Below are 27,568 nucleotides of genomic sequence, written 5' to 3' on the forward strand. Positions count from 1 at the left end.
GTAGAGATGTGCGCCAACCCCCGTGTTTTGGTTTTGGATCTGGATCTCCCCTGGTTTTAGATCTGAATCTGGTTTTGGATTTTTTTCCTTGGTGTTTTGTTTTTAGGTTTTGGTTTTGGATCTGTATTTTTTCCAAAAAATGATATAAACAGCTAAAACCACATAATTTGGGCCTGTTTTTGTTCCTACAGTATTATTATCCTTAATAACAATCATTTTCAGGCATTTCTAGGCATTTTTAACCACCTCACAGCTCACAATATTGATTTCACTATTTTTCACCAATACAGGTCAAAGGCTGCAGCGAGCTGGCTGGCTAAAGTAAGCAACAGAGCAGCAGCACAAACACACATCAGTTTAAAAAAATATAGGACATCTATGAAACATTGCCACAAAGCAGTGGAAGACAGGATGGCAGTTTAATAAACTATAATAATGTCAGTCGGCAATGCCCCAAATTGTGCCAAATGTAAAGGAAAGAGGTGCAAGATGGAACTGTACCTCCCACCCACTCTTATGTGGGATATTAAAAAGGACATGCACAGTTTAACAAACCAAGCACTTTAGCCACTAGGACTGACACTTTCGTGGCTGAACTCCTTGGTTTGTTTGGGCCCCCACAAAACATTTTTTGGAAGGACTACCTTCAATTATTAAGGAGGAGGTTGATGATGAGGGTGTTGGTGGTGGAGATTGCAAGTGCTGGTCCAAACTGCTGGTAGCTGATACTGGACTGCTTGTTATTAATTTACAAATTGTAATTTTGTTAAACAAATTGCATGAACTCGCTGCAAATTACGTAACAGGGAGGAGGTGCCTAGATGGTTAATGTCCCTTCCTCTGCTAACTTTGGCTTTACAAATGGAACAGATGCCTTCACAACTGTTGTCAGAAGTTAGATTAAAAGAATTCCACATCCAAGACATTGCTTTTCTGGCTTTATTTTTATCATTAACAAGAACTGCTGCCACTGGTGGCTGATTTATGCAAACCACATCCTTATCATCAACATCCACATTAGCATTAGATAGGACACAAATTTCCCCCTCATCCTCCTTTTGCACTTTCTCCACACTATCATCCTCATTTTTTATTATTTCACCATCTAATACTAGCACAGTTGTCATGGCGTCAGTGATCTGCTGTGAAACTGGGTGATAGCTGTTATACTTACCTCCTCTATGAAAGGACTGTTTAATAGTCAATAGTTTTTTTAAATTACTTCCGATCACGAATGAGGATGTTGATGATGATGCAGGTGTTGGTGTTGGAGATCAAAGGCACTTGGATCCCACAGAGAGGGAGCAGGTAGGTGACACTGGAGTTGTTACGTTTTGAGTTTTGGAACTTGGCGACATACACTTTGATATTTGATGAATGCGCTCCAAGTGACGTAACAAGGAGGAGGTTCCTAGGTGGTTTAGGTCCCTCCCTCTACTCACTCTTGCTTTGCAATGGTTACATATGGCTTGACAACTGTTGTCCGGATTGGGGTGGAAATAATTCCACACGTGAGAAGTGGATTAATTTGTCTTTTGCCCCGGCATGACAACAATGGGCTTTTTCAATCCATGGGCAACAGCCGTTGCCTTATTTACATAAAGGACATCCTCGGCATCAACATCCACATCACCAACATCTTCATCATCAACATCCTCATCATCCTTAGCACCTTCAACTACCAAAATATCCTCCTCCTCCATGTGCAATTCCACAGAAGCATCCTCACTGACTACATCTGCAAGATGTTGATTGCCCTTCCCCACACTTACAGAGGGCACACAAATGTTGGAACTTGGAGGAACCTCCAGTACACTAGTATTTAGGTCTGGCTCACACATGGCAACCGCGGACACACTTGCAGCCTCCTTGGGGATATGTGATATAGATTTCGCAGGGCACACAGTTGTTTTTTTCCGAAGGGCTATCAGAATCAGAACCAGCAGTCTTCATAAAGAAAGGCCAAGGCCTTATCCTTTCCTTGCCACTTCATGTAGTGAATGACATATTGCCAATTTTTTGTTTATCTAAAGGCAAATTTCCTTTCAATTTTTTTTTCTTAACTATAGTAAAAGTAGCTTTACCATATCAATGGCGTGACTTAAGCCCTGGGGCATAGGCCTTCATAGAGGACAAGGAAGTTGATGGCCTTGCACTGCTGGCGGCAGCTACGACATGTGGTTCTTGGCCTTGCTCTCCTGTCATGTGACATCCCTCCATATTTTCTGCAGTCTTGAAGCAGTGTCACAAGCACCAATAGTGTAGCCAAGGTGCAGTTACAAAATTCACACACATGCAGTCGTGCGCACACAGAAAAAAAAATGACAAAAAAATACACTATGTTTTTTTTTTTTTGCCAGTCCACAACTTGGGCCCAGAGCACAGATTGATGACGACTGGAGTCGGGCAGCACTAGGTTGCGTTGCCGACTTGCTAGATGTTGTATGGTTAAGCCTAACACGCACAGACAATTTTATGAAAAATAAGACAATATGTTTTTATTTTTTTTCCAGTTCCAGAACTTGGGCCCAGAGCACAGATTGATGACAACTGGAGTCGGGCAGCACTAGGTTGCGTTGCCGACTTGCTAGATCTTGTGCGGCCAAGCCTAACATGCACAGATACACAGACAATTATTTGAAAAAAAAGACAATATTTTTTATTTTATTTTCAGCTCCAGAACTTGGGCCCAGAGCACAGATTGATGATGACTGGAGTTGGGCAGCACTAGGTTGCGTTGCCGACTTGCTAGATCTTGTGCGGCTAAGGCTAACACACAGAGACACACAGACAATTTTATGAAAAATAAGACAATATGTTTTTATTTTTTTTCCAGTTCCAGAACTTGGGCCCAGAGCACAGATTAATGACGACTGGAGATGGGCAGCACTGGGTTGCGTTGCCGTCTTGCTAGATCTTGTGCGGTTAAGCCTATCATGCACACAGACAAATATATATTACACAAATTTTTTTTTGTTTTTGGGGGGGTCCAGAATTTGGGCCCAGATGGACGCAGCAGACAGCACCAGCCCAGATGGATAAGCAACAGCCCAGATGGACACAGCAGACAGCACAGTGACAGCACAGTGACAGCAGTAGCACCAGCCCTGATGGATCAGCACCAGCCCAGGACACAGCAGACAGAACAGCACATCACCTCTCCCTAGCCCTACACTACCCACCCTCCCTGTTCAGTCTCCACAGCCAGAGTGAAATGGCGCCCGCCGCATCCCTTATATATAGAGACGAAAGCTCGCGAGCCGCGAGATTTCATCTCTATGGTTTTGCCTCGATTTGAGAGATCTGAGTAAGGCAAGAACATCCGAGCTGGCTTGGATCCGACTCGGATCTACAAAATTCGGGTGGGTTCGGCTCTCTGGAAACCGAACCCTCTCATCTCTCTCATCTAAAATCACAGAATTTTTTTTTCCTGTTCCTACGCTATTATTAACCTCGATAACATTCATTTCCACTCATTTCCAGTCTATTCTGAACACTTCACACCTCACAATATTGTTTTTTGGCCTAATAGGTTGCACCAAGGTAGCTGGATGACTATACTAAGCAACACAAGTGATCGGCACAAACACGTGGCCCATCTAGGAGTGGCACTGCAGTGGCAGATAGGATGGCAGTTTGAAAAACTAGGCCCCAAAGAGTACATAATGCAAAGAAAAAAAAGAGGTGCACAGTTTAACAAACCAATCATTTCAGCACCAGGGTCTGCCACACGTCTGTGGCTGAAATGATTGGTTCATTTGGGCTCCCACAAAACAAGCTGACAATCTGTCCCTGCACAAACTGGCTCTAAAGAGGCAAGGTGTCATGACAGGTGTGGCGATGACAGTGAGAGGTGTGGCTAACACGCACACAAAAAAATAGTTTTTTTTATTTATTTATTTTTCGGGCAGCAGACTTGCCACAGAAGAATCCTTGAGCATGGCTGCTGCTGCTGGGAGTTGATTTTCTCATCCCAGAAGGAGACCAGGAAGAGTGCTTTCCAAAAACAAATAAACAATTGACTTAAATAATCCTTTGCAAACCTTCCAAAGGCATTTCGCAACCTGTACAGGGACATAAAAAAAAAACATAGTTAGTGGCCTCAAAGTGCCACTTAACCAGCACAGATATGTGGGCAAGCGTAAAATCTATGATTTAAGGCAGGGGCAGCCAACCCTGTTCCTCGAGAGCTACCTATAGTGCATGTTTTCCAGGTCTCATCACAGTATCAATATTGTAATAAATAATTAACTCCACCTGTGGATCTTTTCAAATGTGGTGCTGAGTAATGAATATACCTGTGCACCAGCTAGGTCATCTGGAAAACGTGAGCTCTCGAAGACCGAGGTTGGCTGCCCCTGATTTAAGGCCTAACGTTGTGTCTTTCTTGAGAACCCTGCTCCTGCTTCTGCGACTAGTAGTGAATTTTCAACCCAGAAGGAGACCAGGAAGAGTGCTTCCAAAAACAATTGACTTAAATAATACTTTGCAAACCCCTTCTGTAAAGGCATTTCCCAACCTGTACAGGCACATTAAAAAAAACAGTTAGTTAGTGGCCTTCAAACTGCCATTGTTCCCACTGTCCACTTAACCATATCAGATATGTGAACAAGTGGAACAGAGCATTAAATGCAACATTTCAGATTTAAGGTTTAAGTCTTACGTTGTGTCTTTCTTGAGAATTCTTTCTTGAGCGCCATGCCTGCTTGCTGGGAGGGTATCTTTTTCATCCCAGAAGGGGACCAGGAACAGGAAGCGTACTTTCCAAAAATAAATAAACAATTGCCTTTATTTATTCTTTGCACACCTTCTGTTCTGTAAAGGAACTTCCCAACCTGTACAGGGACATTAAAAAAAAACAGTTAGTAATACCCCTTTCAGACATACAACCCGGGAAATTTCCTGCTCAGACCCGGGAATTTCTCCTGTGCAAATTCCCGGGTATTTGGTCGAGACCCCCCTTTCACACTACAGTGTCTACCCGGGAAATTCCCAGGTAGACCCCTTTCAGACAAGAGCAGGGTTTTTCTGCTTACCTGCCTCTTCTCTGCCGTCTGCTCCTCCCAGCCAAAAGCCGGCCAATCGTAATGCAGTTTTTTTTTTTTATTATAATTTTTTTAACATTTATTTTAATTCCCTGGTGGTCCAGCGGGAGTGTGGGCGGCCCGCTGTGGCACAGCCGGCTGTTGCTGGGGGTGGTGAGCAGCAGCGCTGAGTGTCCTATAAGACGCTCTGCGCTGTCAGCTCAAACAAAGCAGCGCTGAGCATCCTACAGGACGCTCTGCGCTGTCAGCTCAAAGCAGCAGTGCTGAGCATCCTATAGGATGCTCTGCGCTGTCAGCTCAAAGCAGCAGCGCTGAGCATCCTATAGGACGCTCTGCGCTGTCAGCTCAAAGCAGCAGCGTTGAGCATCCTATAGGATGCTCTGCGCTGTCAGCTCAAAGCAGCAGCGCTGAGCGTCCTATAGGACGCTCAACGCTGTCAGCTACATGTCAAAGCTGCTTGGTGCTGCCCGGGAGTAGTAAATTCCCTGGTAGCACCATTCAGACAGAAGCAGGGTAATTTCCCGGGACATGAGTGCTGGGAAAAACCCTGGTCGATTGCAGGGGCGGCTACCCGGGAACGTGTTCCCGGGTAGGTGCCTTTCACACAGACATGAGACCCGGGAATTTTGGCCGAGGCAGGCCAAAATCCCGGGAATTTCAGTATGTCTGAAAGGGGTATTAGTGACCTTGAAATTGCTGTTGTTCCCACTGTCCACTTAACCATATTACTTAGATATGTGAACAAGTGGAACAGAGTATTAATTGCAACATTTCAGTTTAAGGTTTAAGTTTTATGTTGTGTCTGGAGATCATTGAGAAAGCAGAAAAAGAGCTCCACCTCAAGCAGCAGATGACTAAACTCACACACAAAGGTTTAATAGTAATAGATACAACACCAGATCACATGTTTACCCTGTCTGATTCATCATGGTGCCCCAAGATTGTTCAAATTCTGCCAAAAGAGAGACTGACACCACGGCTAAACATAGGAGACACCTTCTGGATGAGAATTGTCTCATTTGCATGAGGAAAACCCAACCCTCAGATGAGATGGATCTCAGTCAGTGGACAACATTGATATCACCATTAAAAGTCACAGTGGAAGACTACAGTGTGCAGAATTTTTCTTCACAGTCAGGAGAGGCCTCAGAGAACATAAACATAGATGCTCTAGGTGCTGCACTTCAAGGGATTTCTCCATCATGTTCTGCAGTGTGGAAAGGTTTCATTCACATGTTTTCTATAAAGCAGTTCAAAGTTACAGCCTTCAAAGTGTCTGGCTATAACACCCACCTTGGGCATTTTTGGGCAGCGTAGCCCTGCACCACACAGGATAGCACCTGTAAAAATTGAAGAAGGGCAGCGACCTACACCACAACACATAGGACAGCACCTGTAAAAATTATTTGTATTTTATATTTTTGGGCAGCGTAGCCCTGCACCACACAGGATAGCACCTGAAAAAATTATTTGTATTTTTGGGCAGCGTAGCCCTGCACAACACAGGACAGCACCTGTTAAAATTATTTGTATTATTGGGCAGCGTAGCCCTGCACCACACAGAACAGCAGACAGGGCACCCCCTGTAAAAATTATTTGTATGCGCGTACCGCTACAGCTGACAGGGCACCCCCATAAAAAATATTTGTATGAGCGTACCGCTACAGCAGACAGGGCACCCCCTGTAAAAAATATTTGTAAGAGTGTACCCCTACAGCAGACAGGGCAGCCCCTGTAAAAATTATTTGTAAGAACGTACCCCTACAGCAGACAGGGCACCCCCTGTAAAAATTATTTGTATGAGCGTACCCCTACAGCAGACAGGGCACCCCCTGAAAAAATGATTTGTATGAGTGTACTCCTACAGCAGACAGGGCACCCCCTGTAAAAAATATTTGTAAAAGTGTACTGCTACAGCAGACAGGGCACCCCCTGTAAAAATTATTTGTATGAGCGTACCCCTACAGCAGACAGGGCACCCCCTGTAAAAATGATTTGTATGACTGTACCCCTACAGCAGACAGGGCACCCCCTGTAAAAAATATTTGTATGAGCGTACCCCTAAAGCAGACAGGGCATCCCCTGAAAAAATTATTTGTATGAGCGTACCCCTACAGCATACAGGGGGCCCCCTCTACAACACAGCACTACAGCCACCAAGCCAGCCCCTATGGACAGGACAACAGCCAGCCCCTATATGGACAAGGACAACAGTAGCCAGCCAGCACCTATGTATTGTATATGGAAAACAATAGCCAGCCAGCCCGTATGGTCAGCAACAGCTCCCTCCCTCCCTCCTTCATCACAGTAGCCAGCCGTACTTTATTAGTTTAGTTTCTAACACACTGAGCTCCCAGCTCCCTCCTAACTCACAGCTGGAATGAAAAATGGTGGCGATCACGGGACCTTTTATAGAATCCAAAACCTGCGAGAGTCCGACAGCGGGATGATGATGTTTTGCCTCGATTTCAGATCTGAGCCAGGAGGGAAAACCCGAGCCTGACTCGGTTCCCAGCTCAGATCGGGGGGGCTCGGGGGGGCTTCGGATTTTGGAAATCCGAACTCACTCATCCCAAATTATAGCCTTAAGATATTTGCTGGCTGATTTCTGTGAGAATATTGTCTCAGCATTGTAGGAGTGCATTATTTATGTAGCACTGGCCAGCCGAGAGGCATCCTTGTATCCGTGAAATGGATATTGTTTGTAAGATTGACCTAGCATTTTTTTTACATTGATCTGTTGGACATATTTGGTGTTCATCTGGTTACTGATATAAGGCTCCCAAACAGGGAGGACTATACAAGCATTGTTTGGGTCAATCATGTATAAACATCAGAGAAAAATACTTTTTTATTATTTTATGTCATATAGGATATTTTATTAGTTGTTTTGAATAAAAGTTAAGTTTTATTTTAATTATTCCCAATTGTCAATATTTACAGGGCATTTAAATTGGCATTATAAATAGGCATTATAATACTTTCATAAATTGAGGCTGTCAGTTTTCCCATAAAGTGTGCCCCCTTCAAGAGTCCCTCTTTCCCTTTTTCCTTTGGAACCACTTAGAATTGTATACTCCGACTCTGGGGTGCACCACTTGTAGACTCAGTTTGACCTACCTGATGGAATTACATAGCGTAAGTTTGAGTCAAATGTTATGTTTTAGTCAATATATCAACTACAAGTAATATAAGGGAAACAAACCTGCTTCATTATTGTATGTGTATTTAGACGTACAGAACTATAAAAGCCTGTGCGGTCGTCCATCCTTTTTTCTTCAGCTAATGTTCTCTTTACTAGCTATTTTACAGTGGCGGGGCTTCATCCAGCATTCAGGAGTTCCCAGAATCAGGTACTATCACAAATCATGGGAACTCCCTGCTGCTGCTTTAGCAGTGCCATTCACTTACATAACTTATATGTGTTCTACACCCCCTGGTGTGCTTACGCTGACCAGTTAACTCCTGTGTCCCAAAGGGAGGGAGGGGATTACCCGAAGCACAGGAAGGATTAATGTAGAAGGTGGTAGGTCTTATCCAAAATGTATAAATATAGCACCCGATGCAGGTAAAACAATTCAATATTGGAGGTGCACCCATGAGAGTAAAGTAGTATATAGAAAGAAAATAAAAAATTACTCTCTTAGTTGGGGCACTCACCCTACCCAAATAAAACTAAAACGTAGCTTTTAATAATATCTGTTAAAACTCATTCATAGTAGATTGCTGTAGCAAGAAGTCAAGATTAAAATAAAATATTGTTGGATGTGTTTTAATGAATATTATTAAAAGCTAAGTTTTAGTTTCTTTTGGGTAGGGTGAGTACCCAACTGAAATTGTCTCAGTCTTTAAAGTAGTTGCCTTCATTGTAACTTGGCTACAATGACACTTTAAGGTTGACAGGTTATTTCAAATGTTGAGTTACATTATTTATTAAAATGACTGACAGTGTGTTTTATTGCTGTATGGCAGGGACTGATCTGGGAATGACATGCTTATCCTTGTTCTATTCTGAAGCTTAGGAGTGTTAAGCAGCTGATCTGAGAATGTCATCATAACAGCTGATATTAAACAATTGTCTTGCTCTTCCCATAACATCCTCTTCATATTATGGCATATAGGAGCTTATTCAGACCGGTCGTTAGCTCTACAAGCTTGCAACTGGGTCGATGTTGCTCCAGTGCGCATGCGCACGACGGAGCCGGCTCCGTCGTGCGCATGCGTGAGACCAGGCTAACAACGGGTGATCCGCCGTTAGGGGTCTCGTAGCAGACGGGGCGAGCTGTCGATGTTGAGTGACAGCTCGCTCCGTTTGCTGGGCGGGCCGGGGGCATGCCTGGCCAAACGGAAGCGTTCCTGACGGAACGCTTGCCATTTGGGGGCGGCCCCACTGACATCATCAGTGATGTCAATGGGGAGCTTCCTGCTCAAACAGAGCAGGAAGCTCCCTGTGGCTTAAGGCTGACGAGACCCTACCTTAGGGTCTCGTCTTTAGCACCGATGGTCGCGATGGTCTTGACCATCGCGACCATCACCGTTAGCAGTCGTTAGAGCTGTGGGTGTTAACCCACAGCCTAACGACCGACATGGAGGCGGCCGTTCAGGATGCAAGCGGCCGCCCTGTTTCAGAATGACCGCTTGCATCCTACGACCGCCTCTGAATGAAGCCCATAGTCCTTGTGTAGATCTTGCATGGTGTGCTGAAGAATGAACGGATCACCACAACTTACATTCAGCTTGTTTTATTTTAAAACTAAAGATAACATGTTTCATATACTCAATAAAGCTTGAAGGTAAAATGTAGCTTTCAGTCTTATGTTCTTTGCCGCAAAATGTGGAATGAGATGAATATTTTGTTAAAGTTTTGAAAGCTGCATTAGCGTACATCTCAGAATCTGTGTGTGACTGATAAACAATGCAGAGTCCTTTCCTGACCTCTGCACAATATTCCTGATACACAAGAGAACATAATTTTGATCAAGAAATAACAGAAAGTTATAGTTAAATTTCATCATGTGTAATGTACTGAATGTGCAGCAACGCAACACAACATGATTTTGCAATTTGCATTGCTTCTCCTTGATGATCCGCTTAGCGCACTACAAGGCGCACACATACTCTCAGCTCTCTGTGTGTAACCTAGAAGTGAGAAAGCTTTGCAAGAAGAAAACCTTATGATTATCTTTAAACAGCTTTGTTGCAGTAAATATGGTCTGGCTTAGCCAAATGTATGGCTTAAATGAAGTAAGAGGATTGCGTTTATTAGATATGACACTTTTTAAAAGTATATGAAAAGACCTGCTGGCTCAGAGCTGCTGCATAAAGTGCTTTTGTGGAGTGTGAATGGCGGCATTTTTCTGTAGAGCAATGAACATCCCTAAAATGTCCCCACTCCATCTCTTTATCTCATTTCAGTAATCTTATTCCCCATAATGAAATGTAATTCTGCAAAAATATGTGCACAGATACATCCACTTCATAATATCAAGGTACACCGTCACTCCCTTTGTTCCAGTCAGCTGTAGCTGTCTTCTACTGAAAGCGCCGTCATTTTGATCCACAAAACACACAGAAAATCTAGGTGCACCTGTAAAAATAGAGAAGCATAATGCCCCTAAAAATGATTTTGTATCTCAGCCATTTTGCATATTGTACCAAATGTAGATTAAAGATTATGGGTTCTATTCATGTTCACTTATGAACATGAATAGAACCCATATCAAGGTACACCGTCACTCCCTTTGTTCCAGTCAGCTGTAGCTGTCTTCTACTGAAAGCGCCGTCATTTTGATCCACAAAACACACAGAAAATCTAGGTGCACCTGTAAAAATAGAGAAGCATAATGCCCCTAAAAATGATTTTGTATCTCAGCCATTTTGCATATTGTACCAAATGTAGATTAAAGATTATGGGTTCTATTCATGTTCACTTATGGGCCCATTACACATGCAGAAACTTTTATTTTTGTACGTTTTAACTAGGGATGAGCGGGTTCGGTTACCAGAGAACCGAACCCACCCAAATTTTGCAGATCCGAGTCGGATCCAAGCAGGCTCGGAGTTTCCCGCCTGACTTGGATCTGGAAACCGAGACAAAACCTTAGAGTCGGAAATCTTGCGGTTCGCGAGCTTACGTCTCTATGGTCAATGTAGTGTATAGGGACCACGCAGCGGATGCCATTTCACTCCGACTGTGGAGACTGAACAGGGAGGGTGGGTAGTGTAGGGCTGGGAGAGTGATGCTGTGCTGTCTGCTGTGTCCTGTGTCCTGGGCTGGTGCACTGCTGATCCATTCTGGGCTGGTGCTGCTGAGTGCTGATCCATTCTGGGCTGGTGCTCTGCTGTCTGCTGTGTCCTGGGCTGGTGCTGCAGTGCTGATCCATTCTGGGCTGGTGCTCTGCTGTCTGCTGTGTCCATCAAGGCTGGTGCAGAATATATCTGGGCTGGTGCTGCGTCCATCTGGGCCCAAGTTCTGGACTCCCCCCAAAAAATAAATATATATATATATAGATTGTAAAAAAAAAAGTGTCTTTTAGTGTAATATTTTTCTGTGTGTGTGTGAGCGTGCTAGGCTTCACCGCACAAGATCCAGCCAGCAATGCAAGTTGCAACCTAGTGCTGCCCGACAGTCGTGATCAATCGGTGCTCTGGGCCCAAGTTCTGGAGCTGAAAAACATAAAAATCAATTGTCTTTTTTTTTTTTATCTTTTACTTTCTGTCTGTGTGCATGCGTGTTAGGCTTAACCGCACAAGATCCAGCCAGCAACGCAAGTTGCAACCTAGTGTTGCCCGACTCCAATCGTGATCAATCGGTGCTCTGGGCTCAAGTTTTGGAGCTGAAAAAAAATGTAAATCAATTGTCTTTTTTTTGTGCACGACTGCACGTGTGTGAATTTTGTAACCGCAGCTTGGCTACACTATTGGTGCTTGTGACACTGCTTCAAGACTGCAAAAAATATGGAGGTCTGTCACATGACAGGAGAGCAAGGCCAAGAACCACATGTTGTAGCTACCGCCAGCAGTATAAGGCCATCAACTTCCTCATCTTCTATGAAGGCCCATGTCTCAGGGCTTAAGTCACGCCATCGATATGGTAAAGCTACTTTTACTGAAGTTAAGAAAAAAAAATTGAAAGGAAATTTGCCTTTAGATAAACAAAAAATTGGCAATATGCCATTCACGAAGTGGCAAGGAAAGGATAAGGCCTTGGCCTTTCTTTATGAAGACTGCTGGTTCTGATTCTGATAGCCCTTCGGAAAAAACAACAGTGTCAAGCCATATGTAACCATTGCAAAGCAAGAGTGAGTAGAGGAGGGACCTAAACCACCTAGGAACCTCCTCCTTGTTACGTCACTTGGAGCAGATTCATCAAATATCAAAATGTATGTCGCCAAGTTCCAAAACTCAAAACGTAACAAGCCCAGTGTCACCTACTTGCTCCCTCTCTGTGGGATCCAAGCGCCTTCGATCTCCAACACCTGCATCATCATCAACATCCTCATTCGTGATCGGAAGTATTTTAAAAAAACAATTGACTATTAAACAGTCCTTTGATAGAGGAAGTAAGTATAACAGCTGTCACCCAGTTGCACAGCGGATCACTGACGCCATGGAGGCTGTGCTAGTATTAGATGGTGAAATAATAAAAAATAAGGATGATAGTGTGGAGGAAGTGCAAAAGGAGGATGAGGGGGAAATTTGTGTCCTATCGGATGCTAATGTGGATGTTGATGATAAGGATGTGGTTTGCGTAAATCAGCCACCAGTGGCAACAGTTCTTGCTAATGATAAAAATAAAGCCAGAAAAGCAATGTCTTGGGTGTGGAATTATTTTAATCTAACTTCTGACAACAGTTGTGAAGGCATCTGTTCCATTCGTAAAGCCAAAGTTAGCAGAGGAATGGACGTTAACCATCTAGGCACCTCCTCCCTGTTATGTCATTTGCAGCGAGTTCAGGCAATTTGTTTAACAAAATTACAATTTGTAAATTAATAAGAAGCAGTCCAGTATCAGCTACCAGCACATGCAATCTCCACCACCAACACCCTCATCATCAACCTCCTCCTTAATAACTGAAGGTAATCCTTCCAAAAAATGTTTTGTGGGGGCCCACACAAACCAAGGAGTTCAGCCACGAAAGTGTCAGTCCTAGTGGCTAAAGTGCTTGGTTTGTTAAACTGTGCATTTGGTTTGTTAAACTGTGCATATCCTTTTTAATATCCCACATAAGTGTGGGTGGGAGGGACAATTCCATCTTGCACCTCTTTCCTTTACATTTGGCACAATTTGGGGCATTGCCAACTGACATTATTATAGTTTATTAAACTGCCATCCTGTCTTCCACTGCTGTGTGGCCATGTTTCATAGATGTCCTATATTTTTTTAAACTGCCATGCGTTTGTGCTGCTGCTCTGTTGCTTACTTTAGCCAGCCAGCTCATTGCAGCCTTTGGCCTGTATTGGTGAAAAATAGTGAAATCAATATTGTGAGCTGTGAGGTGGTTAAAAATGCCTGAAAATGATTGTTATTAAGGATAATAATACTGTAGGAACAAAAACAGGCCCAAATTATGTGGTTTTAGCTGTTTATATAATTTTTTGGAAAAAAATACGGATCCAAAACCAAAACCTAAAAACAAAACACCAAGGAAAAAAATCCAAAACCAGATTCAGATCCAATACCAGGGGAGATCCAGATCCAAAACCAAAACCAAAACACGGGGGTCGGCGCACATCTCTAGTTTTAACCCGGCGTCATTGATGTTTGGTCATAATAACCCGCTGCGTTTTAAATTACATGTATCTTTTTACTTAGTTATGCAACGTTGGCAAATCTCTCAGTAGCTGAAGTTAAGAACCCTACCTACCTGTCTCCCATTACCATTCAGTCAGTGGCATAAGCGCAGAGAACTAGACAGGCGCAAACTCCAAAAAAAGTATTATGACCCAACCTTAATGTCAGTGCAACAAATTTGTATTGCTTTTGGAAAGATCTTAAGCTGCACATCCACTACGCGATATTAATGGGCGACTGAACGATAACGACATCGTAATCGTACAGTCTTCCCTGGGTCGCGAAGTAGATACGCACCTTTATACTTATGTCAACAAAAAAGTTTAATTTTAGATGAAAAGTTTATTTTTGGTTAAGATATTACACAGATGTTGTACAGTTTGTTGATTTGCTTTTGAAGACTACGTAGAAGTAAAAAAAGTTCCTTCTCTGGAACTGATTCAACACTGATTCAACAGTGATCGCAATTGCAACTACGTGCGCAGATTGAGCGATTGTTAGCCATTATGCATGCACTGCGATTCCACGCGCAGATAGGAATCTATCACACAGTGAGTGACGGGCAGTTGTTGCAGAAACGCAGGCATGCCTGTCCGTTGATGAGCATGCATAAATTAGACACTTCCACTGCTTACAGAGCTTGAGAGCCTTCTGCGTGCGACGAGACTTGCAATTTCTGCGACTGGTCAGACCTGCTGTAATAGTGCATGATGAAATGATGTGCTTCGATGTTACCAATGTATACGCAGGACTGTGAGGTATTACAGAAGTGAGAATGCAGCAGTGGGCGTCTCTATGCTGGCTGAGCTGTGGCAGGCATTAGCATATATTCACAGCTGCATTGTGTGCGATTACGCAGCTGCGATCGCAATTTGCGATCCATGCTGAATCAGGCCCTCTATTCTCTTTGACTTTTTTTTTTTCAAAATACCACAATCAATAGTTCATCATTCCAAATATATTAATAATCTTCGAAAATCATCCTTAAAATTTCAAATCAGGCATAAAATATATCCCGGTCATCCCGGGTTATGTAATGGACCCATTCATTATTAGGGGCCCAACCTGGCTGCCCAGTTTTCAGCAAACTCAGAAAGCTGAAAGTTTTGGGAAGAAGGCTAGAAGAAGAAGAAGGCAAAGAAGGGTCTGATTGGATCCCATCGTCCTCTTTCCGCCCTGCTTCCCCTCCGGCAGTGCGCATGTGTGTTCACGTATGCGCACTAACACTTCCGGGCAGTGTAAAGATATGCGGCTACTTATTATTGGTGGGATCATCAGTGGTAGATATTGCAGAACTGCTGCTTTACAAAGCAGCCCTCCCCACAACGGAGCAATATTGAATTACTTCCTATTTTAGTATCCAACTGTGCAACTCACAGCAATTTGGATAATTAATTATAGCGACCCAACTGTCCCTCGAGAATGAATATTCTCTAAAGGGTGATCCAAAGCATTTTCTGTATGCCTCTGTACACAATATAATATTAGGGGTCCATTTGATCAGCAAGCAATTAACCTACCAGTATATTTTTGGACTGTGAGAGGAAATGAACATCCCCAGGGAATCCACTTGAAGAACATACAAAAGGTTGTTTAGTGCATCTCTAGTTTTAAATATTACAACCTCTGATTTATTTTTTGCTTTATAAATATGTCTGCATCCTGTAGCTCTTCAGCCATTGGCTGGTAGCCCATTAAGCAACTGTAACTGCTTAGTCCTCTTAAGGAACATTTGCCACAGGTGAAGTTTTGTGGTGCCACCGACCAGAGGCATGTGAAAGCAACCCAATTAACATGAAGAATGATGCTCCCTTGTTCAGCATATTCTCAGAAATGGACACAGCCAGTGGCAAAACCATGGCTGTTATAGGGATGGAGCAGGTACGGGGCCCAGTAGCTGCTATCATCTCAGAGCAAACACGCTGGAGTTGACTTTGTTTAGATGACCACTGTAGGGATCCTCCCACACTGCAAATTTTGGGCACAGTGACAAAGTGTTTTGCCCCTGGGCAAAGCTCTATCACAGTGACTAAAGAGGACTTTGTCAGTTAAGCTTGTTGTCACAAACAAAGTCAACATAAGAGATGTTGGGGGTACAAAGAAGAGGCATGGCCAAGCCACGTTTGGCATTTTGGGGCTCCATCTACAATGTGGTTGAAGGGCTCGTGGCCACATCATGTTGGGGGGCATGTCTGCATCTTTTGGTGGTCCATGTCAGCATACCTGGTCACAAATATTATCATGCTCCTATTTCCTAGGAGACATGGCTTCAATGTGAGACTAATGAAATATAGTATTGTGCTTTTAAAGATGCCTAACTTCCCAAGGGATGAGAGTAGCATTCTGCATTGTTATAGTGAAGTATAAACACTACAGTTATTGTTAAGTCAGGCATATTATTTTGTTCAATAATGCATAGGTCAGTGGTTCCCAAACTGGGTGCCGTGGCACCCTGGGGTGCCCCAGGGCACTTGCAGGGGTAGCTCAGGTTGGTGGTCCAGTACCAAATAAAATTATTTTTAGTCAGTGTGATAGGCGAGACCGGTGCTGGTGGCTGCCAATCAAAAAATATGTGGACATAAAGAAGTGCAACCACCACAAAACTGAACCTAAGGGTGACATATAAGCACAATTTGCTTCATTTAATCTTTGCTGAATTTCTCAATAAGAAACTTTTGGCCCAGGGGTGCCATGCAAAAAATGCTGATACTCTAGGGTGCCGTGATTCGAAAAAGTTTGGGAACCACTGGCATAGGTGTTTATATGTAATTTATTCATATCTAACACTGATTTTACTTTTTCTTCAAACAGAGACTGGTAATATTATGTCCAACAGTCACACTACTCCACCCTTGCCCATGCATGCATAAACACAGTACGATTTTAAAACTGTCCCATTAGCACTGGAAACATGTGAGATAAGTATGTGTGTAATGGGGGAATACTTTTAATTCCTGTTCATTTCAGGGATTTATCTATAAACCTACCCCTACACAGACAGACCAAGTCACTTGGCCTTAGAGATGAGCACCCAGATGACAGAGAACCTGGTACTTGTGGCTGTTACATGTCAGCACACCTATAGTAGGCAGTCTTTGCCAGACTACATACAGTCAGGTCCATAAATATTGGGACATTGACAGAATTTTCAGATTTTGGCCTCTATTCACCACCACAATGGTTTTGAAATGAAACAAACAAGATGTGCTTTAACTGCATAATTTCAGATTTAATTTGAGGGTAATTACATCCAAATCAGGTGAACGGTGTAGGAATTACAACGGTTTGTATATGTGCCTCCCACTTTTTAAGGGGCCAAAAGTAATGGGACAAACTAAACAATCCTAAATCTAACTTTCACTTTCTAATACTTTGTTGCAAATCCTTTGCAGGCAATTACAGCCTGAAGTCTGGAACGCATAGACATCACCAGATGCTGGGTTTCATCCCTGGTGATGCTCTGCCAGGCCTCTACTGCAAATGTCTTCAGTTCCTGCTTGTTCTTGGCGCATTTTCCCTTCAGTTTTGTCTTCATCAAGTGAAATGCATGCTCAATCGGATTCAGGTCAGGGGATTGACTTGGCCATTGCATAACATTCCACTTTTTAGCCTTAAAAAACTCTTTGGTTGCTTTTGCAGTATGCTTCGGGTCATTGTCCATCTGCACTATGAAGCGCCGTCCAATGAGTTCTGAAGCAATTGACTGAATATGAGCATATAATATTGCCCGAAACACTTCAGAATTCATTCTGCTGCTTTTGTCAGCAGTCACATCATCAATAAATACAAAGGAACCAGTTCCATTGGCAGCCATACATGCCCACGCCATGACACTACCACCACCATGCTTCACTGATGAGGTGGTATGTTTTGGATCATGAGCAGTTTCTTTCCTTCTCCGTACTCTTCTCTTCCCATCACTCTGGTACAAGTTCATCTTTGTCTCATCTGTCCATAGGATGTTGTTCCAGAACTGTAATGGCTTTTTTAGATTTTGTTTGGCAAACTCTAATCTGGTCTTCCTGTTTTTGTGGCTCACCAATGGTTTGCACCTTGTGGTGAACTCTCTATATTCACTCTTGTGAAGTCTTCTCTTGATTGTCAACTTTGACACATATATATCTACCTCCTGCAGAGTGTTCTTGATTTGGCCAACTGTTGTGAAGGGGTTTTTCTTCACCAGGGAAATAATTCTTCTGTCATCCACCACAGTTGTTTTCCGTGGTCTTTCGGGTCTTTTGGTGTTGCTGAGCTCTCCGGTGCATTCTTTCTTTTTAAGAATGTTCCAAACAGTTGATTTGGCCACACCTAAAGTTTTTGCTATCTCTCTGATGGGTTTGTTTTGATTTTTCAGCCTAATGATGGCTTGCTTCACTGATAGTGACAGCTCTTTGGATCTCATATTGAGAGTCGACAGCAACTGATTCCAAATGCAAATGTCACACCTAGAATCAACCTCAGACCTTTTACCTGCTTAATTGATAATGAAATAACGAGGAAATAGCCCACACCTGTCCATGAAATAGCTCTTGAGTTGATAGTCCCATTACTTTTGACCCCTTAAAAAGTGGGATGCACATATTGAAACCGTTGTAATTCCTACACCGTTCACCCGATTTGGATGTAATTACCCTCAAATTAAATCTGAAAGTCTGCAGTTAAAGCACATCTTGTTTGTTTCATTTCAAAACCATTGTGGTGGTGAACAGAGGCCAAAATCTGAAAATTCGGTCAATGTCCCAATATTTATGGACCTGACTGTATATACCATTGTTTTTTATTGCAATTGTTTTTTATGGTATGTTTTTTTATTTCAACATGTCATTTTTATGGCAAGAACGCAGATATGAATTGCAGAATAAAAGTTTATTGGATAGTGAAGACAAATAGTAAATACTTTATAGCTATTCCCAAGCAGATGGCATGCCATGCAGTACAGACCATGACATTATATGACATACACATGTACTGTGTGGTAAAACTGTTTGTTACATTTTTAGCTTCTCTTCAGTTTCATTTATTTTCTTTGACACAATCTTGCCATCGACCACTTCCTCCACAATCGTTGTCACTTTCCTGGTTTTATTTGGCTCTAGAAAGTAAAACAGAGGGATTATAAAAAAACTGCATAGTCATTCACAAGGTACTGTGCTTGTTTGTCATCTCATTTTGAACTATGTATGCTAATGTTAGCAAACAGTCACAATGTTTGTAGATTACATCTGTGCTAACCCAGGGCCGAAACTAGGATTTTTGTCACCAGGGGCAAGACAGTAATTTGGCGCCCCCCATGTAATTCCCCCTGCAGTAGTGCCCATATTGTAATGCCCCCATAGTAATGCCCATATGTTAATACCCCCATAGTAATGCCCCTGTAGTGCCCACCATACAGTAATGCCCCTGTAGTGCCCATGCTCCCATATTAATGCCCCTGTAGTGCCCATGCTTTCATAGTAATGCCCCTGTAGTGCCCATGCTCTCATAGTAATGCCCCTGTATTGCCCATGCCCCATAGTAATATCCCTGTAGTGCCCTTACAGTAATGCCCCTGTAGTGCTCATGCCCCCACAGTAATGCCCCTGTGGTAATGCCCCTGTAGTGCCCATGCCCCAATAGTAATGCCCCTGTAGTGCTCATGCCCCATTTGTAATGCCCCTTATTGCCTATGCCCCCATAGTAATGCCCCTGTGGTAATGCCCCTGCCCCCATAATAATGCCCCTGTAGTGCAGCTTATTAACAAAAAAAATACTTACCTTGAACCCCGCTCCTGCATCCAGCGTCACGTCCGGTCCGCCGGCTGCTCCTTGGAACTATGGGGGAGATGTCATGACGTCTCCCCCATAGTGCCCGTGGGGAGAGCCGGAAGCTGGAGTTCGGGAGAGAACTCCAGCCTCCGGCTCCGGCTACACCACGTCGCTGCAGAGAAGGAGCCGGGCGCCCGCAGGTTATAAATATTACCAGCGGACGTCCGGCTTGGAGCCTCTCTGCAGCGCCGGGCTGGAGGTCACTGGCACCAGGTACAGCGGCTCACCCGGTGCACGTGCACCTCCAGCCCCCCCCTAGTTGCGGCCCCGGCTAACCTATCCTGTACAGTTTATCTGTCATGGCCATGCACAGATTTTGGGCTAAATGGAATAGCCTCCTAACTTCTGACACTGTGGGGATTTGCAAGTCTCCCTGTATTTTTAATGTTGAAATCATATTTAAAGCTTGGTTTAGCCTTTAAAATGATTGTCACTTTAAAAATACGGAGAGAGTCCCATAAATCCCCGCAGCATCGGAAGATTGCAACCTACAGTATTACATATAGACCTTTGTATTTTAATTGATGGTAAGTTCTCAGTATCTGCAGTATATTGGAGAGATAACATATGGAGGACATGTACAGCCACCTGTAGAATAATGGAAAACCTTCCATAGCTGCTATTCTGATTAACAGGAAGAGGGCATTTCAGTCTCTAGCATTACATTAATATACACATAGAAAAAGCATACCTTTCACAGGGACTGGTACCTCCTTATATTGCCATCTGCAAGAGATTAGGATGATAATGTATTACATTGCAATTAAATGTATTATATTTACTGTATGTTGTAAGTCAAATATTTGTATCAAACTTACACCTCTCCGTCAAGTAGTCTGCGGTAAGTCTCGATCTCCATTTCCAGACGGGTCTTGATGTCCAGAAGAAGTTTGTACTCTGCATTCTGACGTTCCAGATCATTGCGGACCTGACTCAATTGTTCTTCCACATTCCCTACATAGCCCTGTAGTTGTGCCAACTGAGTACTGTAACAATGCTCCGTCTCTGCCAGAGAGCACTCCAGGGATTTTTTCTGTTATAGGGAGAAATAATTGTACGTATTTTATTTTCATAATGCAAAATGGTTAAAACAGACAAAAACTCTAGATTATTCTAAATCATAAAACCAAATGTAGTTTATTATTATTTTGAAGATTTGGTTGGCAAAAATCACTGTTTTAAAGTGAAAACATTTTAATTTACCTTTGAATTATTTTCTTTATACTGTGTTATTTATTAATTATAATTCATTCATGTTTTTAGGCAATATGGACAGTTTCATGCATGATGATGAGTGCAAATGACTGGCACAGATGTGAATGGTTAAATACTCCCTGTAAAGCACTAAACATTATGTAGTAGCCACTATATGAATCACTGTTAATGATAATAGATTGTGACTATATGCAAATATTAAAATATTTTCAAAAAGAAAGTGACAACACTGATTATAATTGCAATGTATTTTAATTTGGCTAGCTATGAGAAAAGAATCACAGGGATTCACAAATATTTTCAAATGTCTCATGCACATGTCATTTAACCATGGGCACTCCACGTTCATTTTAATATTGTTAATCATGTAGTTTAATTGGTCTTCTTTTCTTTACTAGTTTAATTTGTTTATCCTATTTTGGGTGCTCAATGTCAACTTCTGTGAAGTAAGATTCTTTTTTTATTGGTAATCTCCTCCCTCACCTGGGCAAAAGACTCTTGGTAACCCCAAGATGACTTTAATATACTTCCATCCACAAATAACATTAATATACACTTCACCAACCCCCAGATAACATTAACACAACACCCACTCTCAGATAATATTAATACACCCCCACTTCTCCTAAATGATGTACATCTCTTTGCAGATGGCTCTCTCGTCTGGTGTCTGGTGCGGAGCGGAACAAGGGAAGGTTAGGATGAGGTGGAAGCAAAGGAAGTGGTGGGAACTTGGTCAGTGGATAGAGTAGGGACATTGCATTATAGTGCATTGTTGGCTGGTCCTGGGAATATCAGAGCTCCACTGGGTTGATCAATAACCTTTATGGCCAGACCAGCATATACAAGACGACCTAGGCCTCCCACCTGTCTGGCAGCAGTCGGATCCCGAGGGCACATTGGACCCTAGACAGGGGTCTAAGGTCATCTAATCCAGCCCTTCTATCAAACACACTTCTGTATTAAATGAGCTTTAACATATAACAGAACCTTTAAGTATTAAGTAAAAAGCTTGTACCCCTTGCTTAGAGTTAAATTAAAATTACCATGGCAAGTTGGGCCTGCAACTCAATTTCCTGTTCTTGAAGGGTACGTCGTAGCTCATTCAGCTGAGTCTTGTGGCACTCGGCCATCTCGCTGCTGTGGGAAATCTCCTTGTTTAGTTCTGTACTCTAAAAAAACAAAGTGAAGCTAAATCAATATTGATGTGTTATAATCCATGATATCAGGCCACCAAAGATTCTAGCACAGAACATGACTTATGTCTCATTGATGTTGTTACCTTTTCATTAAACCAGTCTGCAGCTTTCTGTCTGTTCTGCTCTGCAATTTCTTCATACTGAGATCGCATATCATTCAGAAGTTTGCTGAGATCTACTCCTGGAGCAGCGTTCATTTCCACATTTACATCAGCCCTCTCTCCCTTCAGAGCATTCATTTCCTAAAAACAATGCATACAGATATTGTAGGTCAAGTTTGGAAAATGCTCTTTTGGGTAAAGTATACATAGTACAATTAATGAATGAAAAAGACAACAACACTGTACCGCTTCATGGTTCCTCTTCAGACATTCAATCTCTTCTTTCAGACTCTCAAGCTGTGGTCCCAGGGCAGACCTAGCAAAGGTCAGTTCATCCAACAGTCTACGCAGGCCACAAATGTCTGAATCAACACATTGGAACAGGCACACTTCATTCTCATATCTGAAACAAGACAATTCACGTAAGTTGTTCATACAGGACAATCTCTGTCATGGTTAGCATTCAGTAGGGGTTGTATATTGTACTGTATATATCAAATCTGCACAAGATAACATACTCAGAGTGGGGCTTATGTATGAAACAACAATATTTTTTCATGCTTTTATTGTTCAAGGCCAAAACTGTGTTGAATTCTGACATACTAAATGGATATTTCAGGAGTTGGGTCGCATGGCATGTTGGCAATGATGTGTGTGCAGGTATTGATATTGCAAAATTACGTAGGAACACACGAACGGATGGCCCAAACTATGAACAGACCAGTTATTTACCCAGCAGTGTTGGTTTATTGAGAGATAGCAGGTACAGTCGGTACTCACTGTTACATGTACTGTACATTGGTAATGGAGTGGAGCTTGAGCGAAGCAGAGTTCTACACCGCTCAACAGCCGGTGAGCATTAGCTGCAAATGGATAGGGGTGCAGCGATCTGGGACAGGGAATGAAGCCTCCCTGGAGAACAGGAAGACTGGAGTCTGCGCAGCAGCGCACTCCTCTTTGAACATGACAATCAGAAGAAATTGGTAGAAAATGACCCCGAAAGTCACCATACATTTCTATACAGCATGTCTATATGCTTTGTAGGATCACAGCTGGTGTAGACACAATGTAGCTGATTTTTCTATGTACAATGAATGCGTGCTCAGCCAAGTTAATACTAAATGAACATGACACAGATGTTTACATGGAATTAGATTGTGCAGGTGTCTCTACTCACTTAATTCTGAAGTCCTCTGCTGCCAGCTTGGCATTATCAATCTGAAGCACGATCTTGGCATTTTCACAGCTTTCAACTATAATCTGGTGGTGAAAATTGGTGTGTAAACTCATTATTCAGAAATTACAAAGTAATAATTACTGCTGTTAGGCAACATTGTTAATACAAACAAACACTGTGGGACAAATATAATAGGGTGTCAGTTTTGGTAAATTGCGAGTTTTGTGCTAAACTCGCAATTTTTCAAAACTCTCCAATGTAGTAGGGTGTCTGTTCACTAAAACTAGCATTTTCAGAGTTACTAAAAATCCCCATTCTCAAACTCGCATCCAGATGTTTTCCCATTGAAAACAATCAACTCGCCCAATATAATAGGATGTTTGTTTTAGACTCGCAAAAAATAAGATAACCAAATGTCCCCAAATAATAGACCTGCTTCAGGCTAGCGAGTATATTCTGAGCAGGTCAGATTAACACAGAAGCACGTATCGTGAATGTTTCTGTGTGTACTTATGTAAAAGGTTTTAAATTATAAAAAAAATGATGTGTACCCCCTCCCCAAAAGCATAACCAGCCACGGGCTTTATAAAACCTGTCCTGGTTCTAAAAATACAGGGGCCAAAATGCGTAAGGTACCCCAGGCCCAGACTATCCCCAGCACCCTAGGGTGGTGGGTGCTGGGTTGATAGTGTTAGTGTTTTGTGTAAAATAAGGGGTTAAATATTGTTTTTAGTTGTAGAACCACAAGTACCAGCAAGCCTCCCCCGCATGCTGGTATTTAGCAAACCATAATACCAGCATGCGGGGCGTTACGGGCCCGCTGGCACTTGTAGTTCCACAACTAAAGAAATACGTAAAAAAAAACAAACACAAACCGTGAAAGTAAAATTTTAATAAAACGTACCTGCACACTCACACTCACACATACTCACCTAGTATCCAAAGTAATCGATGGGGGTACCTGAAATAAAAATCCATACTCAGCTCTCCTATGCGAAGATCGCGTCCTCTTGTCCAAGTAGGCATCCAAAGGGTTAAAAATAAAATTTGGAAAAATACCATACCATGCCGGACTGAGCAAAGGTATGTGTGTGTACACATACCTTTGCTCCGCGTAAATAACACGTGTGCCCCATCATTGAAGGGGCCGCCAGCCAATCAGCGGGCATCTCCGTCGGAGCAGCTCGCTGATTGGCTGAATGCGGTCTGCCTGTCTTCCCCATAGACTTCTATGGTGAGAATTCACCATTGAAGTCTATGATGGGAGCTGCTACATCGTATCCACAAGGTTAATTGAGTTTAATCTTGTGGTTACATCATTGATACAATGTTGCCAAGTTTTTATTACGTATTTTTTGCCAAATACCAGCATGCGGGGGAGGCTTGCTGGTACTTGTGGTTCTACAACTATAGACAATATTTAACCCTTTAATTGATACAAAACACTAACACTATCAACCCGGTACCCACCGCCCTAGGGTTCCGGGGATAGTCCCGGGCTATCAGTCTAGGCCTGGGGTGCCCTGGAGAGGGGGACCCCTTTATCACCCCTAGCGGTCAGGGGTAATGCTTTGGCCGGGGAAACCAGTGAAAGGTTTTCCCTGGCTGTGGCATTATCCCCCCGCTAGAAAGAGCTCAGTGCTGGTTTTGGAATTTTCAGGGGACCCCTACTCGTTTTGTCCCCTGATTTTCCAGAACCAGCACTGGCTCTGCAAAGCCCTGTGCTGGTTCTTAATATACAGGGGGACCCTACGCATTTTGGCCCCTGTAATTTTAGAACCAGGAGAGGCTTTATAAAGCCCAGGGCTTGTATGGCCTGTAATACAGACAGAAGCCATCACGGATCTCATTGATCTGTGATGGCTTCTCTAAAACCTTAATGCTACTCGCATTAAAAGGTGTCAGTTTACATAGTTCTAACTCGCCTAAACTCGCATATGTAGTAGCCTCGAGCTGAAAAGTTTGCAGGCTATTGAATTTGCGAGTTTCAGTACAAACTCGCACTTTTTAAATTTGTTCTGTTACTAAAACTGACTACCTATTATATTTGGCCCTGTATCTTTATATACATACACTAAGGAGCTCTGCTAAAGGATTTAAGAAAGAGAGACTGAAACATAATTTGAGGAAAAAAAAGATTTTAAATTGATTTGTTTACTTTATTTTTTTTACTTTTAGCTATGTGCAAACAATCTGTATAATACATTCCATACTTTAAATTGAAGACTGTCACAAAATATACAAATTAACCTATTTTAGTATATTTAAAAATAAATTTACAAATTTAGATCATCTCTTGACAATATCTGTATTTCAAGCTGTCTTACGATCCTAGGATCTCTTAGGTCAAATGAAAAAAAGCTAACTTCATTCATAACTTAATAGTTCCAAGGTAAGCAAGTATTGCTTTACTGCTTAACATTTTGGAATGACCTAATATGTTCTCAAGGAGTCAAAAATTTACTTGGGTCACTGACTTGATTTATATGGACACCACCACGATATCACTATCGGATAAATTTACCATGCAGTGCTTTTCAAAGCAGCCACATTTTCAGCAGTTTCTGTCAATAGATATAAAGGAGCAATTACATTCAATACAGAACATGCCAGGTTTTCAATTGAATAAAATTGTCCCTTTAAAAACGGGTGAAACAGCTGAAGACATGGCAGCTTTGAAAAGCACTGCTTAGTAAATTTAGTGCCACCTCTTTAGCTAATATATGTGAAAATGGTAAACTGGACTCCAGTTCATTCAATTGTATTTTACTCTCCATTAAAAACACAGTATTTAAATGACTAATTGATGCTTCCACTTAATGAATTACTGAAACATACAGTATATTAACATTGGAAAGCTAGCTGAGCTAATTAACTTTTAGGCTAAGTCTCCCACAGAGTACATAATTGTAAATCTGCAAGCACTATGATCGAATGATTGAGCCCACTGCCACAGTGATGAATGTCTTTAGGACTAGTATGTCACCTGGAATATGGATAACAGTCATGCGGAAGATAAAGATTAAATTTTCCATATGCTTTGTGCTACGACCTTGTCATTTTCTATTAGCAGTGTCTTCTCTCCTCCTTTGAACTCCTACTTGAAATGATAACTGACTGCACTTTGAGTAAGCAGCTCCCAGCCGTGGAAGAGCTAATGACAGGCATTAGTGTGAAATGCTGGTTCCAGTGTTTATACATATTAATTACCATAGGAGATTTTTCTTTTATCACCCACCTTGCTTTTGAGATCCTCAATGATATGGAAGTAAGGGCTGTAGTCCTCTATTTTTGGCTGATGTTTAATATACCACTCCTTGATCTTTGATTCAAGGTCCGCATTGGCATCTTCCAGAGCCTTCACTTTGTCCAGATAGGAAGCCAGTCTGATGTTTAGGTTTTGCATGGTTTCCTTTTCTCCTCCATGCAGGAGGCCATCATTTACACCATAGCTCACAGCTGAAAAGTGCTCAGATCCTATTGCCAGGTCTCCAGCCAGACTGCTGATTCTGTGGCTGCTGACACTGCCGCTTACTGATCTGACTGATCCACTTTTCCAGTGACAAGACATGGTATAAAATGACAGCAGGTGCAACCCCTTCAACCTTCAAGGATCTTCTAGTGGCAATTTACAAGTGGCTTGCTCAAAACTGCACAACAACAACACACACATATATATACACAAGTTACTGAGATGGGTGTAGTAGTATAGTTTTATTTTTTACTATAAAACAACAAGTAAATCCTAGATGGATTATTACAAATTGCACATGCAAAAAAAATGTATAACCCCCTTTTTTCATAGTTGTGACTGTGTCGATCACTTTTATTGTTGCAGGTGAGATTTGTGGTGTTAAAAAACAATCAACAGTCACTCAGGTAAATAATTATTATATGCTTTATTATATTTTTATATGGCAGCTTTCTAGTGAGATGTGTAACTGATATTTTAAGGATTATTGTCATCATTGAAAAGACACTGGACTTATCGTGCATTACAATAACATATTGATTTCTACATTTTGCATGTTAATACAAAGTGACATTCCTATTTGGATACAATATAGCCTCAATTCCCATAAATTCAGAAATGTGTCAAAACTAAGTGCCACAGCTTGGCCACTCTAATGTGTACCTTAGTTGTTTCAGAGAGAAACAGTACATAAGATACACATACTGTACCTGTTTTTGCAACACTTTATTTCCCATTTGTCCAATAACATATGCATATT

The 27,568-nt window shown here is 42.2% G+C and overlaps 1 protein-coding gene across 1 annotated transcript; it reads right to left on the reverse strand.

Annotated features, from left to right (window-relative positions):
- Positions 1-18,698: 18,698 nt before the first annotated feature.
- On the reverse strand, positions 18,699-26,963 carry LOC148521789 (keratin, type I cytoskeletal 17-like). The gene is made up of 8 exons (XM_088474663.1): positions 26,575-26,963; positions 23,337-23,419; positions 22,406-22,562; positions 22,142-22,300; positions 21,906-22,031; positions 20,463-20,677; positions 20,336-20,370; positions 18,699-18,931 (listed from the first exon to the last, which is right to left on the reverse strand). Exons 1-8 carry the CDS (start codon positions 26,905-26,907, stop codon positions 18,828-18,830), a joined length of 1,212 nt encoding a protein of 403 aa, XP_088330789.1. The 5' UTR covers positions 26,908-26,963; the 3' UTR covers positions 18,699-18,827.
- Positions 26,964-27,568: the final 605 nt, after the last annotated feature.

Source organism: Taudactylus pleione, unplaced genomic scaffold, assembly GCF_031769625.1.
Source record: "Taudactylus pleione unplaced genomic scaffold, aTauple2 ptg000155l, whole genome shotgun sequence".
In the NCBI taxonomy this organism is placed as follows: Eukaryota; Metazoa; Chordata; class Amphibia; order Anura; family Myobatrachidae; genus Taudactylus; species Taudactylus pleione.